Genomic DNA, 17,535 nt, shown 5'->3' with positions numbered 1-17,535 from the left:
TTGTAATATTAACTTTCACAGTAATTAAATGCTACCAGCAAAACCACTTGAAGATGAGGTCATCTCACAAAAGAAAGGAAAAATAATTTCTGTGCCTCGTATTCCTCTTGAAATCACTTGAAATGGATGAGGTATCCCAATTAGCAGTTGCTTCTCTAAATACCCTCTGTTCCCCCATTTTATCCTTGGTTATACTCCATGCAGCCAGGACAGGCAGCTCTTACAGTAGTTTCATGGACTAAGAGTAATACTAGTTATCATAAAGGTTGTTTTGTGCATCTAGTTTGTGTTTGAGGGATATCAATTCTCACCTAAATATGGTATGAAAATGTTCATTTTTAGAAATGAATGCATGTAAATGAGTGTCCATAATACTAATAAAACTGAAAAGATAGTACTTTTTAGAAACATGACTAGCACTTTTGTCAAGTATTATTTACAAATAACTGTAATATTTCCTGTAGAAATTAGACAGCAATAAAGATTGATATATAAACTAGTTATCATTAAAATATACCTATGATACATAGATTAGGCCAGGATTAAAGCTAATAGAAATTGCTATTTCTTCATTCATAAACATTGTTGGCTATGGGTTAAATGCTATAAGAATATGTTTGAATTCAGTTCACTAGTGAATTTTTTTTTGTAAAATTTTATAGAACAATAAAGGAAACAGAAATTTAAAGGGAAACTAAGAATAGCCATTCCCCAAATCCTCCCCACTCCAGCCCAGATAAGACTTCTATCACATTCTCTGATAAGACAGGTTCTCTCCTGCTGCTGGGTCTTCTCATTTCTATTTCTTCTGCCTTCACTGACCTTTGCCCTTCTAGACAAATCCCATTCAATCTTCAGGTCTTCAATTAATCTTCACCTTCTCACTCTCATAACATCTTATACTTTAGTATTACAATATAAATCACACTAGTTTGTCTCCCCCCCAAACCATAAATTTCATGAGGTGCAATTACCATGTCTATTCCATCCACATCTGTATCCTCAGTTCCTGACCCTTTGCATGGGTCTAAGTAATTATAATGGAAAAATAAATATCTGGAATTCTCATGGATAACTACCTCTGGGAAATCCTATATGGAAGTTTCACAGCTAAAGTTAGATATCATATACAACATAATATTTCTTTGGATGGTTAACTATAAATATTTTTTGTATTAGCCAGTAGTTAATTTTGCAGGTTAAAATTTAAAAAATAAAACTAACACCTGAATATTATGTTTTGGATCCAATGGAAGAAATGGTGTTCAAAAGAAGGCATTCTTCCATAATCTGGGCAAGACAGAGTTGTAGCTGTTGATGATAATAAATCCAGGCTGCAGGTATAGGCTATCAGAGATTCGAGCAAATTTAGCATGCTTTCCCAAATGTGTGCCACTAACCAAATGAGTATAAACTCTATCACCAAAGGTATAAAGAAAAAAAAACTAACAAAACCAATATTTAATCATTGCATAAACACTGAAGGATTCAAATTTTTCAGAAAATACTGCAAAAATCACAAACTCTCATGAATATCTACGAATACAAGCTAGATTTGCATGAATCTAGTGGCTGAGCATACAAATCAAGTCCACAAAATATTCTCTAAAAAACCATGCTTTTAAGGAACAAGAGCTTTTGATGAAGCCTTTGAATAGAAAAGAAAATGTAAGGGAAAGTTCAGATTAAATGTTAAGAATGACATGGGTAGGTCACTAGAAATACTTCAGTTTGTTTAAAATTGCATCTTTGGCAAAAGAAGGATTATTGCAGTTTCAATTATTTGTTCCAGCACAATATCAAACAAGTCCATACTATTAGTTTCAGATTTTATCCTGAGCCTGCCTATTCAGTTTTAGAAGAATCTTACGTATCTATTTCAGTCCTAACAATACTTGATAATCTGCTTGAGTTGTTATCTTTCTTAGAATGGCATTAGAATTTGCCTCTCTCATAAGGCACATGTAACTATACCCTCATCTTACTAAGGCCCCACAAGTGGGCTTTTAAAAAAAGTTTCCACGCAGACAAAAATAGATCATGTTTGCATTTATTTCTGTGGTGTTTTCCTTTGGATTTGAGAATTACAGAGTTACAGACAACCAATAGCAGTCTTCTTGGCAAGATTCATTTCTATAAGGAGGTAGAAACATTTCTAGGATTTTTCCCAACAGATGCTATAACTATTAGGAGAATGTTTTATGATTGAAATTGGTGACCCCGCCCCTTTCCTGGGATTTATCATTATATGTGACCATAGACTTTTAGGCTACATATCCCATATCGTGCCTAAGACACTTTAGGGCTAGAAAATGTTTATCATCCCTTGCCAGTTAGCTCAGAGGGCCAAAGAACTGCTCTTGATGAAGCCAAGTCACAGGCTCCAGCCCTGTAGAAGCAAGTTAATGCTAAACAAAGAAAAGATGTTTCCTAGCTAAAGCTTGCACCTTGAATCTCAGCCAACTCTTCACTGCAGCAAAATTCAGTCAGTTTATCCTTGATCATAAGAGGAACCAGGAAAGAAAATATAGGTGGATTGATGCAAAGCCATCACCACTCTTGAAAAGAAAATCTGGATATAGTTATATCCTATAGAAAGTGTGAACAGCTTAACCTTTTTATTCAGAAGATGTTATATAGGTTATAACTTGATGAAATTACTTTGGGGAAGGAGGTCTTCTAAAATTCCCGCTTAGGTGTTGACTATTCTTGGGATGCTGATATTGACAACAGTCTGAATCTGAACTATACATGAACCATGGAGTGACATGAACTTCAGAGAGAACATGTATTTCTTGGCTAACGTCACAGCAATGTAATGAATTGTCCAACTTACATATGAAATAAGTTGTTGCAGGCTCTATAGACCTCTTTTCCTTTCACCCAATTTCTTTACAGTTCATGGCTACACATGAAAGATATACCAGGCTTTCCATTTTACACTTAAAAGAGAAAAAAAGGGAACAAAATAACTAGTCTCAGCCTCAGTCCCAGAGAAAAGGAGATGCTATGAGATGAATCTCAAATATCTCAAAGTGTTAAGTGGAAGAAGTCAGGTCTAAAAGGTCACACCATATGATTTCATTAATATTAACTATCCAAAATAGGAATATCCATGCAGACAAAAGCAGATTTATGTTTTCCAGGGACTGAGAGGAAGGGAAAATGGGATGAAACTGCTTAATGGCAAGAAATTTTTGCTTGAAATAACAAAAAATGTTTTAAAATTAGATAGTGGAGGTTATCAATATTTTGAATATATGAAATGCCACTGATCTGTTTATTTTAAAAGGTTCACTTTATGTTATGTGAATTTCACTTTGATAAGTAATTTTTTAAATGCATTGTTTAAAAACACAACTCAACAAAAACACATACACACCCCTCATCCCTTACAATCCCATCTAAACCTCTTTCAAACTCTGTAGGATAGACTCATGTGTCAATGTACTCTTTTTTGGAAAGGAAAATATAAATGAAGAACTGCTGATTCTTAAATAATAGCTTTGGAAAATATAAAGGTCAGACTCTTTCTGGCTCATGGTCATTTTGCTAATTACTTCATACTATGAAAAGTTTTTATTTCCCCCATGTATCAAGTTCATTTTAACACATTTCCTCTGGGTTAGTGGCAGTCTGTTGAAACATATGTTTCTTGTATTTTACAGACATACTTGGCAAGTACAAGACAAAATCGATGCAAACAATGTGGCTTACACAACTGGGAAGCTAAGCTTTCACACTGATTACCCAGCTCTCCATCATCCACCTGGGGTAAGGTGAGACTCAACATATTTTCCACAAGGCAGGGCAAGGACCAATATCCTCTTAGAAATTGAGTCTACGCTCGTTAATTTCTATGGTGCAGATCTCCATTGTCCAAACACAAAATCTTTATACCTAAATCCTGACTTGCCTCACGCTTCCAAGGGATAGAGGATTTTATGTATATTTCTTAAACATTTCTTTGTTTCTCCCTGGAAATAACTATGGGCACTTTTTACTTCACCAACACATATTTTATGAGGGCACTCATGGATCTTTTAGGTCCTTTTGCACATTTACCATTCTAAAGAGAGTTGAGAGAGAAAATGATAGCAGGATACACTGTGTGAGATTTTTCCCATGATGTCATGTGATCATCATGCTTAGCTGTTGCTGCAGAAAAGCCCACTCCATCACTTAATGGTTTAAAAGAACATCCATTTTCTTAGCTTGTGATTTTATAATTTTTTAAGATTTATTTATTTATTTATACAAGCACTGGGCACAGTCAGAAGCGTGGGAGGGCAAGAGATTTCACCAGAGCGGGGAGCAGAGCAGGCAGAAGGACCAAAGAACACTGCTGACAGGAGCAGCGGGTGGCAGGAGAGGTCTGCGCGCCATGTGGGACCCTCCTCTGGTGGCTGGGGAGCAGCCGGGGATCGAACCGGTGCTGCAGAGGCTGCGGGCAGCTTTGCAACCCAGCGCTCAACCATTGTGCCACTGGGAGGACCTTGTGATTTTATAATTTGAACTGGATTCAATTGGGCTGCTTTTCTGCTGCTGAGTCAGCTAGGGACTGGGTGATCTAGTGGGCTTCATCTAAAATGATTTGTTTCAACTCCACTTTCTCCTCCGGCAGCTAGACCAACCATCTACACTTAGCACTTGGCAGAATTTCCAGAGAGCAAAACAAAACATATAAGACAAAGTCTCTTGAAGGGTAGCGATCAGCACAGTCTCTCTTCTGCCTTGTTTAATTAATCAAAGCAAATTCACAAGTGTAGCCCAGATTTCGAAGATGAGGAAGTAGATACCACCTTTCAAAGAAGTTTCACAGACTTCCAAAGCAAATGACAAAAGGATGTGAATGCAAGGAGCATAATAACCATGATTAATTGTGGAAGTCATCTACTCTTTCGTCTCTCAGTCTCCTTATCAAGAAAGGAGATATTGGGCATGGAGCCAGGGTCCTCCAGGAGAATTCTGGGAGGCCACTCTTCCACTCTATTTTTATAAAATTGTCATATTGTTAGGGGGAAAGGACATCCAAAAAGTGAAAGGGGGGAATTGTCAGGGGGAAAAGATGTCCTGAGCTAATTCCATACAGGCTTTGTGGACTCCACCCCCACTCCCGACCAAAGCCATCAAGATAATGGAAATGACAAATCCCATCATCACCAATGAGAGGGTTGCTGGGACCTGAGGGTGGGTTAAGCTGCCAGGGTTGATATAAAACCAGACACGTGGGCCTTAGGTCCAGTGCTTGCCTTCATGGCTTTTGGCTCGCCACCAGCTCTCAGCGTGCCATTGGGATGCCAGGTCAACAGAATGGGTAGGACACATTTAAGACTTTATCTCCCTCTTTTCTCCCTGAGTTGTACATTTCCTCATTCCCCTTCCCTTGTAAATAAACCTTTTGTTAACCTTTTGTGTGTGCCTGCAGTGTAAATCCCTTTTTTTTAATTTTTATATTCCCCATACAATTGCCCCCCCTTATTTTAACCCCAACCCCTCCTTTCCCCGCCACCCCCCATAATGTGTCTCTGGTTCATAGTTGTTTGTTGATTTTGAATTTTTCTTTATTATAGTTATTCTTTTTCCTGGTCCCTTATTTAGGTTTTCTAGATTCCTACTGTGAGTGAGACCATTTTCGGGTATTTTTCTTTTTCTTTCTGGCTTATTTCGCTGAGCATGATCCCTTCCAGCTCCATCCATGTTGTTGCAAATTGCATGAGTTTATCTTTTTTGAATGCTGGGTAATATTCCATTGTGTATATGTACCACATCTTCTTGATCCAGTCATCTATTTTTGGGCATTGGGGTTGTTTCCAAAGCTTAGCTATTGTAAATAGTGCTGCTATAAACACAGGGCTGCAGGTGCTCTTTGGAATTAATGTTTCTGTAAGTCCCTTTTAAGTGCATGGGTGAGGACCCATAGTCAGGCAACCCAGTTTAGAGGGAGGGGTTGCCCTGTAACAATATTACTAGGCTAGCTCCATCCTTGCAAAACCATCTTTCTTTTTTTAATCCAAGGAATACATGGTTAGGAAGCTTTCTTTCAAAAGATATTTTGTTTCCATTTTCAGAATTAAATGGGGCCTAACGATATTACTAGTCAGCTCCATTCTTGCAAAAGCATCTTTTTTTAATCCAAGGAATACATGGAAAGGAAGCTTTCTTTCAAAAAATATTTTGTTTCCATTTTTAGAATTAAATGGGGCTAAGTGAAATAACCACACAGAAATTTTAATCGTCAAAGTTAAATGAAAGTGGAAATTTGGGGAGATTCTGCAGAAATGAGCAAAAGTCAAAATTAGTCTGTATTTTTCATCTTGTAGACTGAGCATGTTTTTCTCTGTGCCCTAGTGTTATACATCATCCTCTCCAGTATCAACTAAATAGGCCAGTATTTGACTTCACTATGTTTTACATTAGTTTGTTGATTGTAAAACATCATATGATTTCTTTTAACTAAATGATGAGAGTAAAATGACTTTCTTAGTTACCCTTTTGGTTAGAAATGGTATGGAGGAGAAACGCATGTGATTTGTTCAAAATGTGTTCCACAGATTCTCTAAGGCCCTGGGAGGTTAATAGTTAAACTAATCAACCTAGTTCATTTGCCAACGATAGGTTGGACAAGTTGGATAGAATAAAGTCTTAAAAATGTAACTAGAAAACTAAAGACTCTATTTAAATTTAATTTAATTATCTGCTTTTCATTGTGAGCTTAGGTTTTGATTTAGGTCTGAAATGGAAAAACTAAGGAAAAGTGATTAAGAACTTAATAAATATTCCTAAAATATATATATATAATCTTGACATCATAGCATTTTATATTTTTTCAAAACATTTTTACTAATATGACTTTTTATAATCCCTCTTAACATTCCTTTAAGTTAGGCGGGATGTTCCTATCTTTTATTAGTATATTAGGAAACGGTGTGCAGTGAGCTCAAACACTTCCACAGGGTGACAGCTGACTAATGGGAAACTTGAACTTGAATCCAAGCCTCCATCTGCTTTTATTACCACACCATGCTCATACTGGCCCTCAGTGGGACTTTCTAATGACCATAATTTATGTAATGTGATGATTATAGGCATTGCTGTCCATTACAAATTTTTTTTCAAATACAGTAATTGAATCTTAGACTTCTCTATAGCTCAGGGCTTAACCTAGAATCTTCTATGTGAAAGAGACTTCACAGATATGCTATAAAGAGACCAAAAAATGCCAAAAAGTTATGCCTGGAGACAGTTATACCTGTCTCCATCAGCAAATGAAACATTCAAAGATAAATATACTGATATTTTAAAATAAAAGTTGATTCCTGAAATGTCTAAATTCTAGTAGGAGACTAATTAAAATGCAAGCACCTGTTTGTGCTGTTGTTTCAAATTTTCAATTTTGAATTACTCAGAGGTTTTTGTACCAAAGTTTGAATTTTGAAAATAACAAAGTTGAGTAAGTTGAGGGTCTTTTTGGTAAATGAAATAATCTAGATAATCAGTTACCTATTGAGAGTTCAGTGTTGTAAATTTGGATCATGTGAGCGAAGATAAGTATTCATACTTTCAACAAACCACAAATGTTGCTTCACTCATTATCTTTGTACCAAAGTCACATGATACCATAAAGCAACATTTATTTTTTTACTTTTATATTTTTTAATTTTCTTATATTGCTATTTGTTTTCATACAGTATTTGATTTCTCCCCTCTGGTGTAGTTCCTATAAATCTCCTTCCACTGTATTACATGTGAACATGTGTATTACCATGTATTACCATGGTCCCATGTGCTCTTCCCACCCATTTTGATCCTTTACCTCCCCTTTCCCTGCTTTAAATCTCAGATCTATAGCTGCCTATAAATTTTATCTCTTTTATTTTGCCTCTTTATTTGATTCCCCTATATTCCTTCTATAAGTGATACCATCAGATATTTTTCTTTTTCCTTCTGACATTTCACTGAGCATAATCCCTTCCAGGTCCATCCATGTTGCTGTGAATGTCATGGATTTATCTTTTTTGATTGCTAAGTAGTATTCCATTGTGTATATATACCACATTGTTTTGACCAGTCATCTATTTTGGGGCATTTAGGTTGTTTCCATATCTTAGCTATTGTAAATAGTGCTGCAATAAACACGGTTGCATTTTTGTGTCCTTTGGGTAGATTCCTAGGATCCTAGGAATGGAATTGCTGAATCATATGGTAGATCCATTTTTAATAATTTGAGAATCCTTCACACAGCTCAGAAAGCAATATTTAGACACAAAATATTTTTTGTTTCTGAATCACACACAAGAAATAAAATGGGGTTTTATACACATCAAGGACATATTTACCTTCTGAATTAGTGGAGAAAGTATCATCAAGCTCCATCATCATTTTCCTTTCACAAGATTGCATTCAAATACAAATATACAAAAGATTAAAACTTGGCCATGAGATATGTAAAGCTATCAGTCAACACTGACCACATTCCTGTTCAGGGATGAGGAACATTATACAACATAAAACATTGTCGTCAGCACAGCACTGTCTAGAGGAAAGTTCTAGAGGATAGCACTGTCTACACCATCTGTGGAGATAAGCAAGCTAAGTGGGTTTTTTTCCCATCATGATGATGTATACCTAATTTGGATATTTTATGATATTTGCCTTTTCCTTTCCACAGAACTGTCAGAACTTGGGTGTATTTTTATTTCAGTAAGAATGAAGTTTTCACAGCTGAATAATATTAGTTTCTTTAAAGCAGAAAATCAAGACCTATATTTAGGTATTTACAATCACCCTTCCATGTGGATGTACCAAAAGGAGCTGCATAAATTCCATTCAAAAGAATAAATTTTTAAAAATTTACTAAGTTTTAATTTTAAAAATGGATGTTAAACATTTTTCCCCAAATCTTAGTAAAAGTAACTAACACATACTATCATTTTGGTTTCTAATTTCCAGGAATTCTTGGATTTACCCATCTTCACATCCCCATACTCACCTCATTGCCTTCTTATCTCTGCATCTAAATTATTCCATTAGACTCAAATAGTGACTCTTTAGCCACTTAATGAAAATATATATATATATCATGCCATCAGGTGTAGGGTATAATTTTTTTTTAATGACTACACCTGAGGGGGGGGGGAAGCAAACATAGTTTAAAAATGAACAATGATGTAAAAAATTAAAAATTTTAAAAAATGATCCTATGAAACAGCACTGTACTAATATTAATATTCTTCAACTCAGTCTTGACTCATGGCTTTCATATTCAAACCCCCTCCCCTCAATTATTTTCTTCTGTACACAAGAGGAAGCGCAAATTCCATCTTCTGACATTCAAGACTTCCAAATTTCCTTTCTAGCTGGATCTGTGACCATCTAATGCAAATTTTTTGATAGCCAGAGAATTGCAATTTTTTCCTATAAGCATGATAATGTCACCTAATTTGTCTTCTCCATTCTATTCTGCATATTTGAAATCTTATCCATCCTCCTTTGCCTTGAGTAAGTCCTACCTCCTTTGTAAAGTCACGGGGATGTGAGTGTTTAAAAACTGGAACTTGAAGTGCTCAATCCCTGAAGCTATTTAGATCTGAGCCTTTTGTTTACTAAAGAACATTATCATGTCTGGGCTAGTGTTTCCAACTGTAACAATGTTTGAACTATAAAGTATTGCTGCTTACAAGCAACTTTTTCTTTCTATCCCTTTCTCTGCTAACACAAAAGCAGATAAAAGAGGATTCTTGATGTTCGTGCATTTAGCTTTCTGGAAGTTTCTTAAACAGTGTCAAAATCTGTTAAGTGCATATCGTTTTAAAACTGATTTCTCCATTTCTTTTTTTAGGTTCAGCTTCTGCATTGTATAAAGCAAACAGTCACGGGGGGTGATACAGAAATTGTAGATGGATTTAACATATGCCAAAAGCTCAAGGAAAAAAATCCTCGGGCATTTCAGATTTTGTCCTCCACTTTTGTGGACTTTACAGACATTGGAGTGGATTACTGTGACTTCTCTGTGCAATCTAAACACAAAATTATAGAGTAAGTACTATTTATGTATTTTTCATAGCACTAAAACGGTTAACAGTAAAATATTCATTAACCTAAAACTTAAACATTAGAAAGTTTTGATTAGCTCCAGCTTTACTTTTTATTAACTGTTTAATCCAATTTTAGAAAGAGAAAAAAAGAATCTTTTCACCATAAATATTTTTTTTATCTAATTCCTTGAAATCCCTGTTTTTAATCGATAGAAGAGTAGTAACTAAAACTTCGGGTGTACTTCACTTTAAAAATATAAATTCTAATAGTTTGAATTATAATTATACTTCAAACTTTCAGCCAGAAGTAAAAGACTCTAAATTAGGTAGCTCTCATAGTTAGAAAATGTTATCTACAATTTTATTTCTTCTTTTCTTTGCCTCTTAGTTTCGCCATCCTTTGTACTGGCCCCATTTTCTAAAACAATCAGTAGAAATTCTAAGTTTTCATTGTCTTTAGAGCTGCTTACTGTAGTACACAAAAAACACATACATCTCAAAATCTACAACAAAACTAGATGACTCAATGCCCAGTTTCTCCAAGTGTATTTTTGAAACAATCTCCATGCCTAGGGAAGTCAGAAAACTCTGATTAGCTTATTCTGGATCATATATATTTAGCTCTAGAGCAAGGTCAGCTTTATCTGAACTATATGGGCTAAGAATGAAACAAGGAAGACTCAAATTGATGCCAACAAATATCATATGTGCCCCTACCATAGGACATTTTATTTTCTTTCTTCATTTAAAATTATTTCATTGTAATTTTTCCAAGTACCTGCTGAAAGCCACAATTGTGTCCTTTTACTTGAGATATAGCTTACATTGTGTTTTCACAACATTGTTTATTTAATCAGATCCCAGTTGATGAGTATTTGGGTGCTTCCAAGTTTAGACTTGAATTTGTATTCTTCTTTTAGGAGAAATAATCAAATAATATGGAAATTATTTAATAACCAATCAAATTCCCAGAAACTCAGCTTTCCTTATACACACATCTGATCTTCTTTATTCATTCAACAAATATTTATTGAGGTCAGCCACTCTTTTTGTGGTTAGGCTACTTCATTGAGCCAAATAAACATTTTTACCTTCATGTAGTTAACAATCTAACAGGGGAGGGAAAATTTGAAATTGTGAAACAAATAAATCAAATTATAATAAATGTTAAAACATTTAAGTGCTTTAAAAAACGCACTCACAGAGGAAAGGTAGGGCAGATAAGGGGAATCCACAAGCCCAAAGTCTTGAGGATGTTGAAAGTTGCATCATTAAATAGTATTGTGAGTAGCTTTGTTGAGTGATATTTGAATAAAAATCTAAAAGTGTGAGGGAACTTGAGAAGCAGTTTCCAGAATCATCAGGAGCAAAGGTTCCAAAAAGGCCCTAAGAGGATGTCTGATGTGTTCAAGGACCAGCAGGGAGGCCAGAGTGGAGCAGAGGGAGGGATCTGGGTATTAAGTGAGGGTGTAAAGAGGGGTAAATTTCTTTAAAGCACTGGGAGCCGCTGTAGGAACATGGACTTTCTCTCCTAATGAAACAGAGGAAGCTGATGCAAGACTTTTATCAAAAGACATATTTATATTAATTTGTTTACATTTTAAATGGATTGTTCCAACTGCTGTGCTGAATCACAGAGCTGAAGAGCAGAAGCAGGAGGACCAGTTTGGAAACTGCTGCAGGACTGCAGAATAGCAGAGAGGGGCCTCCCTGGTGGTGCAAGGGGTTAAGCACAGCACTGTGAAGCTAGTCCAGCCTCCACAGCACAAGTGCGATCCCCAGCCTGCCAGGGAGCTACCCACATGGCACAGCAGACCTCTCCTGTCTCCCCTGCTGCTCCCCTCAGCAGTGTATTTCAGTCATTCCTCCTCTTCTGTTCCCTACTCTGTCTTTGGTGAATCCTCTCATCCCCTCACCTCTGGCCTGTGCCCAAATTCTTGTATAAATAAATAAATAAATAAATCTTAAAAAAAAAAAAAAAAAAAAGAGCAGTCCAAGCCATGTTTCAGTTCAGATGGCAGCGTTTACCTCTTCTCACTAGTTCAGTTCTGCTCACTAGTCTGAGGGATCTGCAATCATACCATTCCACAACAAAACTGCAGTTTGTCATGGGCTTTTAAATTAGCTCTGTTTTAAGTGTCTCTTCCTTTCATTCTGTTATTGCATGTGGAATTTTCCTCTTACTATATTCAATTTTGCATTAGATGAGTATTTAAGGTGCTAGCTACTCCTCTTTTCAAGCATTCTTCAATGCTCACAATTGTGTCTGCTAGGAACCTCCTAACTAAATGTTCTTTCTTTTTTAAAAAAATATTTATTTATGTATATAAGAACTGGGGTACAGGTCAAAGGTACAAGGGGTGAGAGGATTCATCAGAGACAGAGTGGGGAGCAGAATAGGCAGATCCACTGAAACACACTGCTGAGGGGAGCAGCGGGGAAGACAGGAGAGGTCTGCTGTGCCATGTGAGTTGCTCCCTGGCTGGCCGGGGATTGAACTCGTGCTTCAGAGGCTGCAGATATCTTCACAGTGCTGTGCTTAACCCCTTGCACCACCAAGGAGGCCCTAAATGTGCTTTCTACTTAACCTCATGTCAGTGCCTAGAATATTAAATACTAAACCTTTTTTTCTTGTTTTCTCATATAGGAAGTAAACACCAGATGAAAGGAAGCAGAAATTATTATACACAAACACACACAGACAGAATAGACTATTTTTGTCCATATGTGTGAACTCTTAGAAATGAAAGCTTAATACTCTGTACCACGGCACACACAATTCTGATTTCATTAGATTAGTGAATCTCAAGTTCCTTCCACTCATATGTGAGCTTACACACATGGACTCTAGAAGAAATAACTCATGACAAGCACAACCATTCACATCAAGAAGTAAGGATGAAAATTTAAAAAATCACCAATGTGGCTAGAAGATCCCCAAGGAGTTTCAAAGTCGTGACATCCTTATCAGTTACATGGAAGATGGCACAAAGTGAGCCATTGTTATATGTATAGGAAATAGTACAGGGAGAAAGGTGAGAAAGTGAGTCAGCAGCAGCAGGGCTAGAATTTTAGAGATAAGATTAAAAGAAAATTGGCCTCAGAAACTGTGAAAGAAATCTGAAGCCAGCAGTGTGAACTCTAATGGGATAGTTGAGAAATCAAGTAGTATCCTTTGTGCTACTAAATGTGGCAGTCCACAGTCTCTTCTCCTGGCTCATCTATTCTTTGTTCATAAAGCCAAAACCTGCAGGTCAGAGTATCCATTATGCAGAGAAGAGAAAATGGAAAGGGCACCCCAATACCTATTCAGTCAAGTCTATGTTTGTATGTAAATTCTGGTTTTACGACTCTAAGACCCATTTTGAAAAGTCTGTTCCTTTTCCCCTTTTCGTTCCCAGTATGGATTCATTCATTAGGCAGTTTTGGTCACTCCTCAGTAAACAAAAAGTTGTTGCTAGTCATCACTTCCTAGAGTTATCATGCAGATTGCCATTGACTCAGATGATTCCACATTAATCCAATTGGATGCCCCCAATCCAATCCACAAAGCACAGGGACCCAGGCCGCCACATGCATATACCACACTCCCTCTCACTTCTCCTCCTGTAACCTGGCTTGTCGATCATGGTTCATGCTGTGAGACTGATTAGCTAAGTGTCATGCAGACCTCAAATCCGCGTCAGCAAGTCCTGAAACATGTGACTGTCTCCTTTGACCCATCACTGTTGGGGGAATGAATTTATTCCTTAAAGTAGTAGTTTTTAGGGCCTCCCAGGTGGTGCAGCGGTTGAGCGCTGGGGTGCAAAGCTGCCCGCAGCCTCTGCAGCGCCGGTTCGATCCCCGGCTGCTCCCTGGCAACCGGAGGAGGGTCCCACATGGCGCGCAGACTTCTCCTGCCGCCCGCTGCTCCCCTCAGCAGTGTACTTTGGTCCTTCTGCCTGCTCTGCTCCCCGCTCTGGCTCTGGTGAATTCTCTCACCCTCCCGCGCTTCTGACTGTACCCAGTGCTTGTATAAACAAAACAAACAAACAAACAAACTAATTAATTAATTAAAAACATGCCTCTATTAAAAAAAAAAAGATTTAAAAAAAAAGTAGTAGTTTTTACATATTAAAATATTTTTTGTTACAATTTCATAGATCCTTCAAGTATGATTTTAAAGTGTAATTTAGGAGGAACATGATTGGAAAGAAATATTTCCTCAAATATTTGAAATACATGATTCTAATTCAATCCCTAGTTTATAAATGGGGAAATCAAGGCACAGCTGTTGGGTCACATTACCACCTCTGGCTGGCCCAGAAGTCATCCTGGGTACTTTGCCACCATCCTTGCCCACATTCAGTTTTATGCATTCTTCCTGTTTTTTTCTTTAAATATTTTATTTTATATAATTCTTACATCATTTTTCATCTTTGCACAATGTATGCATTTTCATTTTGTTTATATTCCCCATACAATTGCACCCCTCCCCCCTTATTTTGACTCTAGTCCTTCCTCTCCATGTCCCTCCCTCCTCTTCCTCCCCCCCTAGTGTGTCTCTGGTTTATAGTTGCTTGTTGATTTTGATTTTTACTTTGTACTGATTAGTCTTTTCCCTGGTCTCTTATTTAGGTTTTTTAAATTCCCGCTATGAGTGAGATCATCCGGTATTGTTCTCTCTCTGTTTTTACCTAAAGAAAGGGTAAAGTTGGTTGATGTTTTGGGACTGACTAAAAAGTTCGCCTTCCCAATAAACTAAAATTTTTTTCTCTTCCTTTTGCCTAGCTCTCTAGCTGATGCTCACGCCTTAGTATTTATAACCAGCAGAGCTTAAATTCAGAAATTATGTTGCTGTTTCTTACATTGAATGCAGTATTGTGCTACATTTTCATGATCGCCATCCATATTCTAAGGATATAATGATCATGATATTAGGATCCCCCGAGGTACTAAAAAGATCTTGGAACTCCCCAGAGGTGCTCAAAAACTATAAAGAAAGTTGAGTATGCCACAAATATCTCTGCCTGTTAAGTTTAGGTGCTATGTTAGTGCTGAGAATTCAACATTCAGTGAATATAGTCTTATATTTTATGATAGAATATGCCTTTATTTTCCCTTAGTTTCCCCATTTATAAACTAGGGATTGAATTAGAATCATGTATTTCAAATATTTAAAGAAATATTTCTTTCCAATCATGCTCCCATAAATTACACTTTAAAATCATATTTGATGGATCTATGAAATTGTAACAAAAAATATTTTAATATGTAAAAACTACTACTTTAAGGAATAAATTCATTCCCCAAAACATAAACCTTTTTAACTGAACTCTCTTGTTAGCATTTATTTTAAATTAACATGAATCAATAAATTTTAAAAATGTATTTGTCATAATCTTATACTCTTATGATCATGTATACATGTGTTTGGACTCTTTAACATTTTATTTCACAAACATCTTTTTAGGCAAAGTAACCCCTAGAAATAGAAATAAATGTTTTATGATATATTTAAGCTTTTTCTCTTTAAAAAATAGATTAGATGATAAAGGCCAAGTGGTTCGCATCAACTTCAATAATGCAACTAGAGACACGATATTCGACGTACCTATTGAAAGAGTTCAGCCTTTTTATGCTGCTCTGAAGGAGTTTGTTGACCTGATGAACTGCAAAGAGTTCAAGTTTACTTTCAAGATGAATCCAGGTCAGTGAATACATTTTTCAAAACAATGGAATGGATGGAATTTCTTCAACTTTGGCCATTTAAAGTGATACCTGAAAAAAAAAAATAAAGTGATACCTGAAGCAATTTTTCTCATGTATGGCTAGTGGAATACTTACAACAGAATTTTGATGGGCAACCAACTTGCTTAAATAGCAGACTTCTGACCCCGCCCCTACTCTTTTTGATTCTAAGACTTTTTTTTTTGATTCTCAGACTTAAAAAAATTCATTTTTAGCAAGATCCTAGGTAATCCTAAACCACACCAAATTTAATGACCTCCAACCTACAGAATAAATACTTGAAAGACAAGGTATAGGTCAGGTGAAATTTCATGTTTGAAATCAAAACTGATGACTTATATTTTCTCTCCTGATAGCCAGTCACTCTAAACAGAGGCTTGTGCTTAATTCTTTTATCTTGATAAACAAAACCATCCCCATGATTCTCACTCCAAAGCACATGAGTCATGTTTTCTCATTAAGCTTATCTGATCTGGCAGAGATAGTATTACCTGAAAATAAGAAGTACTTGAAAAACTCCATGTACTTGAAATGAAGGAGCAGAAATTTGTGCTTTTTCAGCAAAATAACATCACACTAGAAGCTTCTAAAATCACTAGTAAAAAGAATTTCTCTCTGCTATTGATCTGGCCAAGTGGAGGAATCTTTTCACTTGTATTTGTTTTTGAATTAATCTTTAGCATAATAAAGTAACACTAGAAATCTCCATAAACCCACTCTATGCAGTCAAAAAGGTTAATTTTAAGAATAGTAACATGTAAAATGAAAATACCATAGGAGAAAAATACTTAAAAATAATGAGTTGGAATCCAAACTCCACCACTTAACCCCAGTATAGCCTCAGTCAAATCTTCCAATTTCTTGGTGTCTCATTTTTCTCATCATGAAAATATGAGGTAATCATCTCTTCTCAGGATTTTTATGAAACTCAGAAAAAATGGTTATAAAATACTAGGCACATAAAAGGCAAACCAAGAATGTCACTATCCTTATAATTTTTTGAGGCTATTAAACTGGAAACACTTCTAATTAAGAGGTAAGTAACAAAAAGAATAACTCAAAAGTTCTATATAGAGATATTTTTTTTAAATCAGAATTATAAAAATATCCACAGTGACCTCTTAGGCTATGTAGTTTAAGTGTCAAAAGGTCTAAAGCAGTTTGCAATGTCATGTTATTTGTGTAAAAAAAGTAAATGAACACTTTTATGTAAAAGGAAGAAACACACCATCTCTTGGTTGAACCAATGCGTAACAATGGTATTTTGCATTTCACATTTTCTAACTCTGTGAATTATTTAGACACATGATTATTCATATTGAAAAAACTGTTTTGTTCAGGTGATGTGATTACTTTTGATAACTGGCGCTTACTTCATGGCCGACGTAGCTACAAAGCAGGAACTGAAATAACCCGCCATCTAGAAGGAGCTTATGCCGATTGGGATGTGGTGATGTCGAGGCTTCGGATATTAAGGCAGAGTGTAGAGAATAGAAACTAAATATCCTCTCCGTAATTTTATTACGATTCCAATGAATGTATTTTGTAAGATATGGCAAGGTTATTTGTCGCCACAGACCATCATATCCATGTCATTTACATATTAATTTCTTTAACATTGCTTTCACCTGAAACAGAGTTTTCTTGTAATCAAATACAGTGCCAACATTTAGACAGTGTTCTCTTTTCCAAATAAAGCATTCCTTCTGGTCTATTGCATATATGATCTCATTTCTTTTACCCATGTATGAGTTTCCAGAATGCCTAC

At 36.1% G+C, this 17,535-nt stretch overlaps 1 protein-coding gene across 1 annotated transcript in view; it reads left to right on the top strand.

Annotated features, from left to right (window-relative positions):
- Positions 1–17,304, top strand: part of BBOX1 (gamma-butyrobetaine hydroxylase 1) — a gene marked incomplete at its 5' end in the record, with an annotated part of 41,922 nt that extends 24,618 nt beyond the window's left edge. Inside the window, 4 exons of the mRNA XM_084242727.1 lie at positions 3,669–3,774; positions 9,842–10,038; positions 15,560–15,726; positions 17,108–17,304. Coding sequence (XP_084098853.1) covers positions 3,669–3,774; positions 9,842–10,038; positions 15,560–15,726; positions 17,108–17,268 — 631 coding nt within the window. The 3' untranslated portion in view covers positions 17,269–17,304. The remainder of the gene's footprint in view (positions 1–3,668; positions 3,775–9,841; positions 10,039–15,559; positions 15,727–17,107) is intronic.
- Between the last annotated feature and the right edge of the window lie 231 nt (positions 17,305–17,535).

The sequence above is a fragment of the Talpa europaea genome (genome assembly GCF_964194135.1).
Source record: "Talpa europaea genome assembly, chromosome: 1".
NCBI lineage: Eukaryota > Metazoa > Chordata > Mammalia > Eulipotyphla > Talpidae > Talpa > Talpa europaea.
Note: the sequence above shows the minus strand (reverse complement) of the source record. Positions and strands in the feature narration are given on the sequence as shown.